General features: G+C 41.5%; 2 protein-coding genes across 2 annotated transcripts in view; one reads left to right on the top strand and one right to left on the bottom strand.

Annotated features, from left to right (window-relative positions):
* The first annotated feature begins 3,629 nt into the window (after positions 1-3,629).
* Positions 3,630-15,720, top strand: part of LOC126987713 (inactive hydroxysteroid dehydrogenase-like protein 1) — a 123,275-nt gene continuing 111,184 nt past the window's right edge. Inside the window, exon 1 of the mRNA XM_050844915.1 lies at positions 3,630-11,164. The gene's annotated coding sequence lies outside the window, so the exon portion shown is untranslated. The remainder of the gene's footprint in view (positions 11,165-15,720) is intronic.
* LOC126987712 (diuretic hormone receptor-like) overlaps positions 12,211-15,720 on the bottom strand; it is an 82,619-nt gene continuing 79,109 nt past the window's right edge. The window contains exon 11 of the mRNA XM_050844910.1: positions 12,211-14,283. Coding sequence (XP_050700867.1) covers positions 14,100-14,283 — 184 coding nt within the window. The 3' untranslated portion in view covers positions 12,211-14,099. The remainder of the gene's footprint in view (positions 14,284-15,720) is intronic.

The following is a 15,720-nucleotide window of genomic DNA, read 5'->3' as shown; positions in this document are numbered from 1 at the left end:
GCAGGTGATGTCACTTGTTGTGACTTTGTGAGATTTCATATTTATCTATTTGTGTCTATTTCATGGAGGCATAACTTACATTACTACTCTCAATTTTACTAGTGACACGAGTTTGTGACTTTATCACAATAGAATTTCACTCAATTAAGTGAATCAGACACCATAGGAATATTACCAGTGTGTGTATGAATGAATACCAAGATAAGCACATACTTTGATTTAACTCTCGGATGTCTCGTGGATCATTAATAAATAAAAGCAAAAAATCCGGATAGGCTACTCTTCAGCCCACTACCGCCGCTCGAGGCACAAAAACAGTCCCTCTGCCAAGTTTGTACCCCACATTTGGTGATGTTAGGTGCGCCTACTACCCTAAACTGTTCCCTTAGCTACTCATCACACTCCTTTCCTAATCCTAACATTCTGTGGCAGGCTAGTGATCTGATGGGAGACCTGTTTGTGTGGGACGTGTATGCAAATAATAATATATTTTACTCATTAATGTTGGAGCAACTATTGCTGTGTTTTCCACAGCTTTAAGTTGTTTAAGGCTTTTGGAGGAGTGGTCTAGACTGCCTCATTTCAGAGTCAAGAGTCAGTTATCTGTATATTGAAATAACAACTTGAGTAGGAAAGATGTGAGGATAACCACAGTCACAAAAAACAGAGGTATTAGGAAAAATTCTACCACCAGAATATTGTTCAGGGCAGTGAGAGTATGTGCCAGGGCAGTCAGTGGCTCATCCCCATTTATCCCAAGACATGGACCAGGGAAGTTCAACAGCAACAAAATTTGGAAGCAGGCTACAATGTTTTATGTGTGGAGCCAAAATGAGCACTTGTGAAATTTTAAAATGGTAAATATATGGAAGAGTTGCTAATTATTGTTGGGCGTAGAGAAAGAGAATGACCTCAGGAGGTGCCTAGAAATCTGGGCTCCTGTATAACTTGTGCTGCAGGGAACACCTAACATGCCACAGAGTTATTCTTCCACATTTGAGGTTGAAGAAGTTGTGGTAGTCGGAATTATTGTCCGTACCTCATGATTTTTTAGTTTAGTTTCAAGATGGCTCCAGAAGGTATATGTTGTTGAACTACCCTGGTCACTAAAAAGGTTGTTCCTTGATGAGCAGTAAGGAAGGAAATAAATAAATCTTCCATTGATGCACCAGTGATTGGTAACTAGTCGTTGTCCGTGAATCGTGTTTGCATTAAAATTTACTCATTCACATTCCAGCCTTTGGTTCGTGCTGCTTGACATGTTCGCTACACGATGTTGATTATCATTTCTTCACTCTTCCATCAGCCCTTAAGCTCTTATTCTATCCATCTGTCTATATCTCCGATGCCCTGCTGCCTTACAAGAACTTCCCTCCAGGGGCTGGCTGTGGCATTAGTGTCTCCATCTCTCCCTGTTCTGGCACTCCCTCTCAGCACACTCAATCCTGCTACTTCCAACTCTCTCGCTCTAAGACTCGCTCACCCTATTGATCCACTTCATTCATTCTACATTCTAGCATTCTGTCTTCAAATTCTACAAGGGACCATCTTTCTGCACCAGTCACATCATCCTTGCCTTTTCCTTCCCCTCGTTAAATCACTTCATGTTTCATCCCTTTGTTATACTAGTATTATACCCTCATTCAAATTGTCACAAGCTTTGTCTAGTGTTATCACCTTCATTACATTCACCTTTGGGTTCTAGGGTTGTGATAGGGAGGTGAGGAATGCAATGAAGAGGCATGATTGAATGTACCAGTTTTTATAAGCATTACCAAGTGCTTAGGAGGTCATTGGGCCTTTGTGTATGATGTGATTCACACTATTATTACTAAAGAATAACTTGCACTAAGGATTCTTCTCCTATAGTCACTTCATACATATTTATCATCATGGTATATACGACCTACACTGCTGGATAATTGACTCTTGACAGTATTGCACAAGGTTTCTTCTATAATTGCACTCTCCATGCTGAACCAGTTTGTGTTGAGGGCAAGCAAAGTTGACTGGAGTAGCTGCCTTGAGGAGGAATCCCTTTGTGAGCATAGATATTGTGTTACCTCTCAAGGCAGCAGATGATTGGTTGGACTTGATTCACTTTTATGTTAATTTTAAAGCTTCGATGCAATGTTTGTGTGTGTGTGTGTGTGTGTGTGTGTGTGTGTGTGTGTGTGTGTGTGTGTGTGTGTGTGTCTTTACCTATTTGTAGTCTACCGGGCCTGAGCTAGGCTCTAATAGTCCCGTCTCCATATCTACATTTATCCAGCCTTTCCTACATTTGTTGGACACTGTTCGCCTCCACCACCTCTTCACGCGAGCTGTTCCATGTGTTAACACTTCTATGTGGAAAACTATACTTTTTTAAGTCACTCAAACAGGTTCCTTTATTTTGTTTCTTCCTATGTCCTCTCAACCCCTGCATTCTCGCAGTTAAGAAGAGATCATCTCTATCCACCTCATCAAACTTATTTACCAACTTATAAAGCATGATCAAATCTCCTCTTTCCCTTCTTTGCTCCAGTGTCGTCAAGTCCATCTCCTTCAATCTGTCTTCATACGTCATATTTGAGAGTTCTGGGACCATTTTAGTTGCAATTCTGTATGTGTGTGTGTGTGTGTGTGAGAGAGAGAGAGAGAGAGAGAGAGAGAGAGAGAGAGAGAGAGAGAGAGAGAGAGAGAGAGAAAAGTGATTGCCCCCTGCCAGGACCAGCCACAAGGTCTGTCCCTGGCTGGGGTGCTGCTGTATATATTAGTTTCCTGTATAACAGACTTATAATTGACTTGTTTCAATCTTTATTTGTTCATGCACCAGTTGGTTAAGTTTTCTTTGCTCTGTAACCATTGTAACCAGGGGCACTGCATCACACAACTTACCACTGACAATGATTGGTATATCCTCTAGTTGACCTTCATAACACGCAAGAGGTTTGGGAAAAGATAATATTGAGTGTTGAATTTTCTCAACTTTTAGTAAGCAGGTACAATGATAATATCACAAACTGCTAATTTTAGTTAAGTATTATTCATATTCACTGTTATGCATGTTTAAAATATATTTTCCCATAAAATTATGTTTATCAGTCCAAATTGTTTTCCTTTTTTGATTATTTGTCTGAACAAGTTACATTAATCATTCAGATACGATGTGACAGCCCTTAGCTGTACTTGGTCTGTTTGGAGCTCCCTCTTTTATTATGGGAAGCTGTTCTTGCTGACAGATTCAGTTAATGATGGTAAACAGCAGGAGGGTGAACTCTGGCAGACAGGCAGCACATCACCAGCGAGCACTGCATGCATGCTGGTGTGTGTGCAAAATGGAAGCTACACAGTGTTCACTTATTTTCTGAAACATGCTGATAATTATCTTGTGAAAGTGAAATCAGAAAGAACACATCTCTTGATGTTTTCTTTTGGAAAACATTTATATATATATATATATATATATATATATATATATATATATATATATATATATATATATATATATATATATATATATATATATATATATATATATATATATATATATATATATATATATATATATATATATATATATATATATATATATATATATATATATATATATATATATATATATATATATATATATATATATATTTATGAATCTATTATTCTGTTTGTGTATGCACTGACTTTCATCAAAGACAACATCAGAAGGGCCGGCTGATGCCTCAAGTGCACTTTGTTGTAAATTCAAAATGTACAGTATACTCTTGAACATGTCTTTACCAGTATAACAGACATGTTCACAGCTGCAGGTGTAAGTCTCACAACGAGGACTGAAACTAAATATTTTTGTACTTGCAATAATGTGTTTGTACCTTCTTTCTCCGCTCAATTCAGTTTCATTCCAAGTTTGGCATCTCATTGCACTCAGAAGATTCACACGCTGCAGTGCTGACGTCTGTGTTGGCTTGTGGCCGGCTCACGTGTGGAATACTCAGACATGGCTCTAGAGTGACGCCTCGGCGGTTGTCTTGGCACACAGTGAATGTTGGAACAGCTGCATGCTGGATGATGCTGTAAGTGTGCCTGGTGTGTGACATGCTCCTGTTGCAGGCGAGTGTTGGTGAAGAGTTGTCTTCCTGTTGTAGGGTAGTGGCAGTGGCTGTGTTCCTGCTGATGGTGTGCAATTGTCAATGGTTGTGAAGAAAAAAATCACTTGGATAAGTAATTTAAATGTGAAAAGTTGATTTCAGTCATTTCATAGTTTTTATAATGTCAAAGAAAAGTATATATATATATACGGAAGTAGTACTAATAAAATTATTTTGAAGTTTAATATATTATAATTTATTTTCAATGATCATGGAAGTCTGTTTGCAGTATAAGTTTTGTCTGGTGTCGCAGTTTTTTCTTTTTGCTTAATACCGTATGACTATTGAGAAGCCTCAGTTGATATATTGCATAAAAGCATTGTTAGATTTATCCTAAATTCCCTTAAAAGAAATCCATAACTTTTCTTTTTGGTCTAATATGAAGTGTTATGAGAAGTCCACCTGGCCTTGAAGGTGTTATATCACCAGTGCTGTTCTTTTCTCTGTGGCCATCACTGCCTCCATGATAGGTCCTTCCTGCACCTTGGAGGAGGATTTTGATATATCTGATGATGCTCCGGGGAATTTCCATGAACTTACAAACCAGGTCTACAGGACAGAAGGGTGGAAGGTCATGTGGGACTGAGATTTGAGCGTCTCAGTTGACTGTTGGTCGGCTGTACTGCCACCTTTCCCTCACTTTAAGAACCACAGTGTATGTTAACTGCTGGACTGGTTATTTCAAACTGTTACGGTGAAAAAGAACTTGGCTTGGGATAGCAGTAACTGACTGATTATTAGCATACTGAAATACACTAATATAATAATGATAATAACAATAGTAATATTGATAATAGCAACAGCAATTGTTTTACATTTGAGCATCAAACTCGGACTTCTGGAGGGAGAATCTTGTCTGGACGTGCCAAGAGTGTATTTTTCAATGGTTGTTCTGTAATCGCCAGAGTTAAAGTAAATGCATACACCAACAGTATTTTGTATGGAGAATATACAGTCAGTGAAAGAAAAAAAGCATCTGATCAGTTATACAGAGTTTTAGTGGCAAATCAAATTGTTCATATTACAGTGAGGGATTGTTTTGCTATCTGGCTGGTGCATGGCAGAGGAGGCAGCATATATGTGTTGATTATACTGCATATTTGTTTCCAGGTTGAGAAGACTATGTTCTGCTTGTTGCCACTTCCTTTAGTCCTTCCCAGCACTGTATTGGTGGCAGGATCATCTCCATGTTATTGTGGGGCATGCACTCGCCCACACTTTTCATTCTGTACTTTGGTGGTGCTGACGTTCACTTCCTCAGGATGTTATTAATCTTTCCAAGTTGCATGGTTGTCAGAGTTCGGTAGACTTTTTTCCAAAGTGTTTTCCTGCTCCTCAGATGTCAGGTCAGTGTTAATCTGTGTTCAGTAAATCAAGCAAGTGTTGAACTGAGGTGAAATTTAGCAGTTCTTCACATTCATGCTGTGAGTCAACCACATCAAACGTCGAGTGTGCTTTTATACCATCAACAGCTGTGTTCCTTCACCGCTTACATGCTTATCAGTGAACAACTGTGTTACTAGTTCTTCAGAATCATCAGTCAGTTACAACATGTTACATAAAACAAGCATAGGTGATTGCATTAACTTTACTCTTAGCAGAAGTATATTGGGGGTGAGCCGTAACACTGCCCAAAGGAAGGACTTGTCGGAGCAGATACAGTGGTGCTTCCCTGTGGTAGCAGAATTTGAAGGCTTTGGGGAGTGGTCAATTGAGGCAGAACTAGATTATGGGATTTTATGATTGGTTCTGGTAGGTTAGAGTTTACGTGAGTCATGTTAGTTTATCATGCTTGAGGCTGCATGGATGTAAAACGTGGTTGTGAGTGGTGGCAGCAGGCTCGGGGTGATAAAGCATTGTTATTATAGTGGTCAGGGTGAGGTGCAGGTGTTAGCCTTTGTTTCTAGAATCTGGTGGACCTGTTATACATATCAACCAATTACCTTGTATGTCAACACTGAGACAACACTGAAAATATGTGAAAAATTTGAAATGCTTAGGTTAGCAGTTAATAAAGGTTTCATGAGTGGACGGTTAGTGTTGGTGGATTTTGTCTGGAGAGGCAATTTGGGAGTCAGCGGCGCTTGTGTAACTGATTCAACTGTCTCTCTAATTTAGGTGAAACCAGTTATAGAGAAAACAGGTTTGGGCATTTCATCTACTTTAAAAGATTATACGTTATTTTAAAAGATATTTCAATACTTTAATGAGCATTAGATTCATATCCTAGATGTGTAATGTGTGAAGAGGCTCTGGAGCAGTTTTTTGAGCACATCTTGGACATAGGTAATTATGTGGCAGCTACAAGAATTGGAAGGTAAATCTACATTTTCATATCCAGTGATAGAAACTCCTCTGATGGATGTCTGTTTAAAGGCCACATAAAAGTGACTCGCCAAAGTTAAGTATTTAGCTGAGTGATCTTCCTCAAGGATATGTATGATATTGACCTTTGAAAAGTCTGCAGCTACTATCTGGCACACCACCAAGTAATTCAATGATAAATCTTCAGTAAGTCAACAATAAACTGCCTCTGTAACACCCGTGCCAGAAGTGGATGTGGTGCACCCTTCTCACACAGGGAGTCACCCTCCAAATTGAGAAGGACTGTTGTTAAGTGACAGTCCCTTGACATGAAAAGTGACGTGTGTGTGGGAGCCTTCATCCCAACACTATTTATGTTACTTATGCTGGGTGGGGGAAATGGATGTGAGGCTGTTGCTTAATTTTCTTTAGACTTTCTATTGAAAAAAATTGGAATTTGAGGCTGTTCATTGGACAAACTTGAAATACAGCTTCTGGTGTGTAGTGTTGAAACAGTTATACAGGACACACACACACACACACACTCACATACACACCACCACCACCATCACCAGTAATAACAGCAACAACAAAAATAATGTGAGAAAAAATTCAAAATGCATTGCTTAAAGTTGTGTGTGAGTTGAATATTTTATGATGATGATTATGATCAACAAGCCTCCTTCACACAAAAGCTTGGTGGTTAGGCTCCCATGAAAATGTATATGTTGTGTTTGGTTGTTTGTATAAGTCTGGCCTGGATATCCAGTAAACCAGCCAGGGTTTGTAAAGCACTTGTTTATCATGAAATACTAAGTGAAAAGTTTGTAAAAAATCCCTTTATTCTTCAGGCGGTCGATGGAGATGTATTTCATTTTCTGCCTCATCTTTATGGCACCTCTTGCCTCTGTGTGTGTGTGTGTGTGTGTGTGTGTGTGTGTGTGCATGCCAAATACCTTCACATGAATGGCGTAACATACTGATGGAATTGCTCAATGAAGTACAGCAATAATCCAGTTGAACGGCTTTGGTGTCTACATGTATTTCTTGATCTGGTGAACTCTGTCCATTCAGTTTGTGTTGCTTAATTGAATCACAGTGTGTGTGCTCTGAGGCATACATAATACTTGTTGTTTAGTCAACCTGAGATTAATTGAATCACACTATTCTTTGAGACAAATCTCTCAGTTTGGTTAAGTTGTTGCTGATGGTTGATCCTTTATAAGTTCTTACAATTGTGAAAGAAATGTTCTTGTGGAAACAGTGAGAAAGAGGCATTAAGTTTACTCTAATTCCCTCGCCTCCCTGGCCCTGTTTGCTCATCTTGTCCAGATCTTCCTGCAGCATCTCATTGTTCCCTTCATCCTTTACTTGTCTCACGACCGTGTGAAAAAATGCACACTTCGTCGTTCCATCCACTGCATCGTTCGTGTACATCAGCAACATTTGAAGCCCACCATTTGGTATAATTTTTCTACTTTACATTACTTTGTACTAAGAGAAGAACACAACCTCTTAATGTTTGCTTACAGAGAAAGCAATATAATGTATGTGTTTTTTCATAACAATGGTTGAGTTTTCCTGTGGTGAAGCTGTTTTGGATAGCTTGACATCTCTCTCTCTTGACATTCTGATGCCCTGACAAGGCTGTTGCTTGCAGGCTGTGCGGCCTGAAACATTGATGGTCAAACCTTTTGTCTGTATTATTATTATTATGCTTTATATGCAGCATACTCTTATAGTTTATATTGACTTTTGCATATATTTTGACGGCTCAGTAACATGTAAACATTATGCACATTTAGCATCATGTAGGCTTAAGAAAAACATTTTCCCTTTCATTCTTTGAATAATTTTTGTGTTTGCTAACTTAACACACAACTTGCAGGGAGGAGAGCTCTTGGCTGGTCCTCCCTCTCCCCAGCATCACCAGCTGAGGGGCGGTTACTGTGGCAGTTCACTTTTGTAATGTTCCAATTTTTGTTCTAAGTGATTCAAAGACAGGGAGGCACTGCTGATTTTGCAGAAACAATGTATAAATGCAGGTGAATGAATTTGATACATATTTGATTGCCATCAGTCTCCACAGGGTATCCATGGAATTTATGTAAATATTTTACAAAAAATTCTTCAAAAAAGTGTGACAGAACATTACCTCGGCGTTGACTTGGTTGTCCGTGCTTTGTGTCCACTCCTGTATTCACTTTCTTGAGCTCTTTGGAATGCATGAACAATAACCACAGGGTGATGTTTGTTCATGATTAATTTTCCCTTGGGATTGTCTGGAAACATTCTGGGGGAAAACTCATGTGTCCGGCAGGGCTTTAAGGCTTGCAGACCAATGGTGAAAGTGATAAACTGACTCAGTGGTGATGTGCAAGTTTACATTCACTGATAGTGGAGAGCTTCAACTTTTGAGTCAGAATAATTACTCTTAGTTTCTTCCTCTTATTATTAGTTTATTTTTTTCTAATTTTCTTTTTTATGCGTACCAGGAAAACATGAATGCATGACTTTACAGGGTTACAGAAAAAGCAATTCATCACATTGTGTATGTACTTAGTTATGAGCAGTTTAGCAACAAGACGATAGGTGTGGAGGTAAGGCAGTTTGGTGTGTGTATTAGTAGGCATTGGATGGAAACATTGTGTATAGTACTTGTGAGGACGGCAGCTTGACTCATTCACTCTCCTCTACCTTCTGGATGTTCTCTGAAATCTGAAACTCATGGCTGCTACAAGGGCTGACTACGTAATTATCTGGAGTCAGAATTCAGATGATGCAGCACACACGTACGGTCAGTGTATTGCTTGTGAGGTACATCTGGATTACCTTGTTTGTAAATAAATGTCAAATGTAATTAGTTGTTATGTGAAACTCCTTGTGTGTCACTGTTCTTTGCCATGTTGCTGGAATTAAAATGAAAACCTTGTACGTAGGAATAATCATAATGGTACTCTTACGTCATGTCCAACTATGGATTATTCATATTTTTTTCGACATTGTGAAACTTGCGTAGATCAAAGAACCAGTTTAGTGTATAGAGGAAACAAAAACAGACGTTGAATCACATGGTTTACGGACTTAGGTGACGTATTGGCTCTGGATCTTTACTACATGACATGCGAGGACAGTGACACCCTGCGGAGTTCGGTTGTAGTAGGGAAGAACTGGTGTAAGGTTGTAAATTTTATTGAAAGTGCATATACAAATATTATATCTTTTCTACCAAGCCAATAAAAATTACTTTTATCAATGGTGTTTGAGCTGAATGTTTCAATAGCATGTTTTTCAGAAGCAGAGGACCTTTTTTCATGGTCAGATTCTTGAAAAAAATCAGAAAAGGAATATATGAAATGACTCTGTAGATACTGAAGTTCTGGGGAAGTGGAGGAAAAGGAAGAGGAGAGAAGTTGAAGGAAGAACAGGAGTAAGAAGAAAAACTATACAAAAGGAGCTGGGATAGAAGATGATTATAATGAAGAAATATGAAATATATGATGTCGTTTCCTACTTAACCCGGTAGCAGCAGGGATCATGTTTCTTAAAGGTCCCTCTAAGAGAGAAAAATGAGAAAAAATCATCACTCACACAAACCATTTCATAATATGTATAAAAGTATTTGTGATCAGTTTATGGATCATCTATTTTGGGGGGTTAAAATCATGGCACAAATTTGGCCCGTCGCTGCTACACGGTAAAGCCACAAATTTGGCCCGTCGCTGCTACCGGGTTAAATACCTTTTTTTGCATCTTCCAGCTATTATCCAAACAAAACATTAACTTCATTTCCTACTGAACCACTTTTTATGCATCAGCCCTTGTCTTTCCCTGGGTTTTGCCTTTTGAACACTTTCTTGTGGGTGTTGGGGCTGGCTCTGGGGACTGCTCTAAGATGAAGCATTCTCCCTAACCAATCCACAACTCTGACTTTTCCTCCTCCTCTCTACAACTCATTTTCTTGACTTAGCTTTTTGACTTTTTCTCCTCTTCCTCCCACTTGAGTCTCATGCTAGTGGGATGTAAGGCTGAATCATAACCTTTCACAAACTAACCGGTAATGGAATAGGCCTAAATTACGTTCTTGTAAGTTTATAGCTTTACTTTGCAATATTTTTTTCCTCTCTTATTGCCTCCTTTCTCCGTCCTTTCTTGCATTTGTCATTCACCTTGGATTATGCATGAAGTATTATACATGGATTTCCTGTTTTCACTATGCTCTTATGCTCCTTATTTCCCTTTCCAATCTCCAGATACAAGTCATCCACCCTACTACTATATCCTACACTAAATATAATCCCTAAATAACTACCACCACTAACGATGTCTTGATAACCCCATCCCCTTTCTATGACGTCACGCAGACCACTAACGCCCCCTGTGGCATCACGCGAAACCTGTCAGTCAGTGCTCAACCTCACTCGTACTCGCGCGGACCTTTTGCTTGGTGGCGGCGGTAACAAAGTGACAGCTTGATTGATCGTTGGGTGGGTTAAGTGAAGCAAGAGTGTGGTGGTTTGCTATGTGGTGTTATTATTAGTGAAGGGAAGTGAAGGACCCTCCCACCCATGTAACTTTTAATGGTAAGAAGTGAGACAGACACTTTGGGATACAAGAGAATCACGGAACTTATTACTGAACTGCTTGTTATGGAAGAATGGGAACGTGATTTTGGCTTTCTGCTCGCTTTCCAAGGCCGAGGAACGTTGCTGCCGGTGACTGGGGCGTGGATGAAGGTATGTTGTCATTAATGTTATTGTTGTAGTACTTTTATTAACTGCAGTTCCGTCCTCCTGCTAATGAAACTCGAGTCATCAACAACACTGTCATTATTGCGGGGTCTCACGTAACCTCATTGATGTTTTTTGTTGCAAAGTACACAACAAAGGAGAAGGGAGGAACATGCCATCCCAACCCCCGGACAATACATACTGTGAGAAGATTAGTTAGGTTCTGAACGGTTGCCCGCACTATCACGGGGCAACGCGCGCACAAATACACATGATAAACAACCTTGGAGGTGAACAACCCCAAAGCACTTTTCCGGTCGTTAAGAGAGCGACTCGGAGGCGAAAATATGTATATGAGCGTGTGTAGGTGACGGCCTCGTGTGTTCGTATGCATGTCACGGGAGGATGGGAGCCGTTGAGTAAGGTAAAGCTTGCTGGCTGTGTCCGTAGGCTTTTCCATGTAACCACCCGGATAACGCTGCGTCCGTTACCTATTGTTTTCCGTGTAGGCATTAGAAGGTTGGTGACTCGGGTGGAAATCTTGCTGTAAAACCCTCAGCATTATAAAAGTTGCTGGCTGTGTCCGTAGGCTTTTCCATTTAATCACCCAGACAACCCTACGTCCGTTACACATTGTTTTCCGTGTAGGCAGAAGGAAGATGGTGACTCTCTGGTGGAAATCTTGCTGTAAAACCCTCAGCTGATCAGTTTGCTTGTGTTAAACGTATCAGGTCTAACTAAACTAACTGAACATTTTGTGCTCCTTAGGCCGGGACAATAATGGGCCATATTCCTAAACATTTCAGCGTCCAAGCACACATATTTGACAAGGCGTTCATAGGAGTTGTAGGTATCTCCAGGGGTAGTTTTATGACTCTGGTGGCAGTATGACCCTTCCTCTGTATCATGAACTCTGAAAAAAGCACTCATGAGACAGCATTTTAGCTCTGTTTTGGCCTGTAGAAATAACTGATGTGTGAGTCGGTGATGACTAAGAATACCGACCAGTGTGCCTGCGTGCGCCGTTCAGCCGGTACAGTAAGAGACCAGAGTTAGCCAGCCCATTTATTCACAGCTTAGTTACACGACATCATTACATATAGTCTGTGAATCAGCCTCACTTTCACCCACCTCAAAGGTTAACCAGTATAGAGATAAAAAATACAGAGACAAACAATGATTAACACATCGTCCTAAAGCTCGACAGAACGATAGAAAGAATACTAAATTGCACAGCCAAAAAACCGCAAGGGAGGCACGGTGAGGGACCTCCCAGACCCTGGCCCCTCCCTCACCACCCCCAGGCGAGCGAGGGGGCCGAGGGAGAAACAGAACAGAAGTTTGTATACCGAAAATACGGCTTTGCCCAGTATTTGCTTTCGGAGACAAAATTAACCTGCCTCCAATGTTTGCTTGGCAACCGTTGAATTCCACAGCATAGCCTATTAGTGTTTGTTCCCGGCCGTAGTTAGAGTTTATAAAAATATGGATAAAAATATTTCCAGTACGATTTCAAAGAGATTAAGTAGTAATGAACATCCACCACTTTGTACACGACCATCAAACACTTCTGGCGGAGGGTAACAGGCGTGCGGGCGTCACTTGTTTCCCGCACACGACAGCGAGATGGAGACGCGACTACTCGTTCACTTCCCGCCACGCCACTCCATCCCGACACACTTCACTAACACTGATGTGGCCAACGTGAGTGCGGCGCCGCAGATATACCAGTGTTTGTTTAGTGTCCGCACTTACCACTGGACAGCGACTCACAGTCTTTACATTATCACTAGCAAGCTGTTGGTGGCCTGCCATTGCTGTATTGTCCTGTGGGCGAAGGGCGGCACCAACGACTGTAATACTGGTCAATGGAATCATCTCACTCCTGCTTGAGTCTCTGGTTGGGGTCTTTCCTTGATGAAACCACATACACAAGAGCACCAAAATGGTTGACTAACTCCTCCATGCTAAAAATATCAACTGTCCGCTTTAATCACGTCGTCGCATCATGCCAGTGTCCTAGATTAAGTTCCCGCTTACATGGTTGTCGCGGGTTTATAGAAGCAGTACGTTCTTTCTCTCTCGTAATGGTGAATGCCGAAGCAGGAAGGTATCGACTTCCGTGTCTTCGTAATTTTGTGACGTGGGCGTGGATAGTGACGTGGATAGCTTCGCGGGCTGACAGGCTGGACAAGGCGAAGAGCCAATACGATCTTGAGCGGTCAGGATCATTAGAGCTGGTATACTGTTCATTTCGTGGAGCTCATTTGCCGTGCCTTTTGGGCTTGAGGAGAACTCTAAAGTCCAACTCCGTAAGCTCTGGAACTGCACGCTCGGCGAGTCTTGCCGCGTTTTAAGAATATCATATCCTGTAGATAATAGATGTAGAGTATCCCGCTACTGCCGCGGAAGTGTAGGCTATACGAATGCTGCCCGAAGGATTAGTATTAAAGCACCACAGGGACTCAGGAGTGAACCACCAAACAGGGGCAACGTTTCAGAAGTCTTGGTCGAAGGGAAAGCTTCCTTAATTGACGCTTGAAGTCTCTGCTGCAGTGACACGCTCTATCAGCACTCTGTAATGGTGAGGCGGGATGATCCAACACTGTCTAAGGAGTTATCATGGAACCTGGGCCGTGGATGACTTTGGCACCAGAAACGTAAGCTGTTCCTGCCTTCTGAACTTTACAGTGTCCAGATGGTTCCAGAGACGCGAACCACGACGCTGGACTTGGTTTAGCAATGCCGACCAGAGCAATGAGATCCACACTTGCAATATTGGTCCCTACAGCTTAAGACCTTCCGTGACAAGACCGCACATTCGATCATTCTCTCGTGTCCCTCTTGTGAATTATTTGCGCGTCACAGGTCACTCGAAGTCGTCCCATTTTAGTTTCAGATTAGATTAGATCAGGATTAGACTACTGGGTTTAGAGTCACTTTAGAGCAACGAATCTCTGACAGTAGCGTCGGCGTCAATCTCGCTGGGGCGTCGCGGCGGCAGTGGTAGTGTGGTGGTGGTGACGGTGTGGTTATTGTTCGCCGTGACCACCGTGGACAGTGTGGTCACTTCTGAACACATCGACACCGACTCCCTCTTGCCTCCGAACATCCGCCGGCCGTAGCTGTAGAGAAATAGATAGATATAAGGACTAATACATGAATTGAGAGAAAGATTGATATTAATTGATATGGTGGAGAGAGAGAGGGAGAGATAGAAGGATAAATACATGAATAGCGAGAAAGCTTGATATAGATAGAGTTTGTTTATCGTGATTTCACTGTGAAGAGTATTTAGATTTTATGATGCTTTCCCTTACACTTTTTTTTTTTACCAAGCTCTTTCTTAGTTTATGACGATCACGGTTTTAAATGTGAAGAATATTTGGATTTCATGATGTTTTTTCTTATCTATCTTTTTTACCAAGGTTTTGTAGTTTGTGATAATCGTAATTTCAATGCGAAGAGAGTTTAGAATCTTTATGTTTATTCTCATTCATCTATTTTTGTTTTCATTTCCGGTACGGTCGGCAACAAGGGTTTACTTTATATTTCATAGTCTATTTGATTCTTGCCTCCCCCGCCCCACCTCTTCCCCTCCCCCGACAGTGCACTCCGCCACTTTGGGCAGCAATAGAAATAATGGTTTAGATGCGTCAACACCACTTAATTGTAACACCCGGCCAGCCAGAGTTGTGGAATTGTTCGTCCGTTCACGCTAAAATATTGTCCATAGTTGTTTGTTTTTGTGGATGCTCTCAGACGGTCATTGGGGCTGTTGTAGTAGTAGTAGTAGTAGTAGTAGTAGTAGTAGTAGTTGTTGTTGTTGTTGTTGTTGTTGTTGTTAATTTATTTATTTATTCATTTATTTTTATGTTTCGGCCTCAGCGCCGGTAGGCTTTCTTGGTGGAGCTTGGTGGTCGGTGCCAGCCTGTTCTGGCGCAGGCAAGTGTTTATAGAGGCGCCATCTTGGATGGCTCATGGTGCTCCCCTGAGCTTATCTTTGATCCTCTCCTTAGACAGCTAATCTAGAGTCCGGGTTGACTGATGGTCTTCAGGACAGCATGTGGGTAGTTTTAGGTCACTCGGCGGCGACTGCAAAATCTCAGCTATGGCAGGGGGCAGGACTCGAACCCGTGCCCTCCTGGATGCGGGGTCGTCACGTTAACCACTTAGCCACCGCCCCCACTTTTTCTTTTATTCTCCGCGTCAGAAAAGGCTGAAAGTTTTTCCGTGTGTCTCCTCTCTCCCCGCGGCTCCCCTCGGGTCCTCCAGCCACCTTAAAGAGGCAAAGACGTCGTCCTGGGGCTGTCTGGCACGCCGCGTCCTTTGGGAGTGTCTTGCGGTGTGTGTGTGTGTGTGTGTGTGTGTGTGTGTGTGTGTGTGTGTGTGTGTGTGTGTGTGTGTGTGTGTGTGTGTGTGTTCCCGTGCTGGTCCAGAGGCTCACGTAAACTCATTTATATTCTTCTTGCCTCTGACATACATAAGAATGACTCTCTTTCCTTGACTCGACTTTCCAGAGGCCGTAAGTAAGGACAGGCAGAGGCAGTGAAAGCTGTCAC

This window comes from Eriocheir sinensis, chromosome 66, assembly GCF_024679095.1.
Source record: "Eriocheir sinensis breed Jianghai 21 chromosome 66, ASM2467909v1, whole genome shotgun sequence".
In the NCBI taxonomy this organism is placed as follows: Eukaryota; Metazoa; Arthropoda; class Malacostraca; order Decapoda; family Varunidae; genus Eriocheir; species Eriocheir sinensis.
Note: the sequence above shows the minus strand (reverse complement) of the source record. Positions and strands in the feature narration are given on the sequence as shown.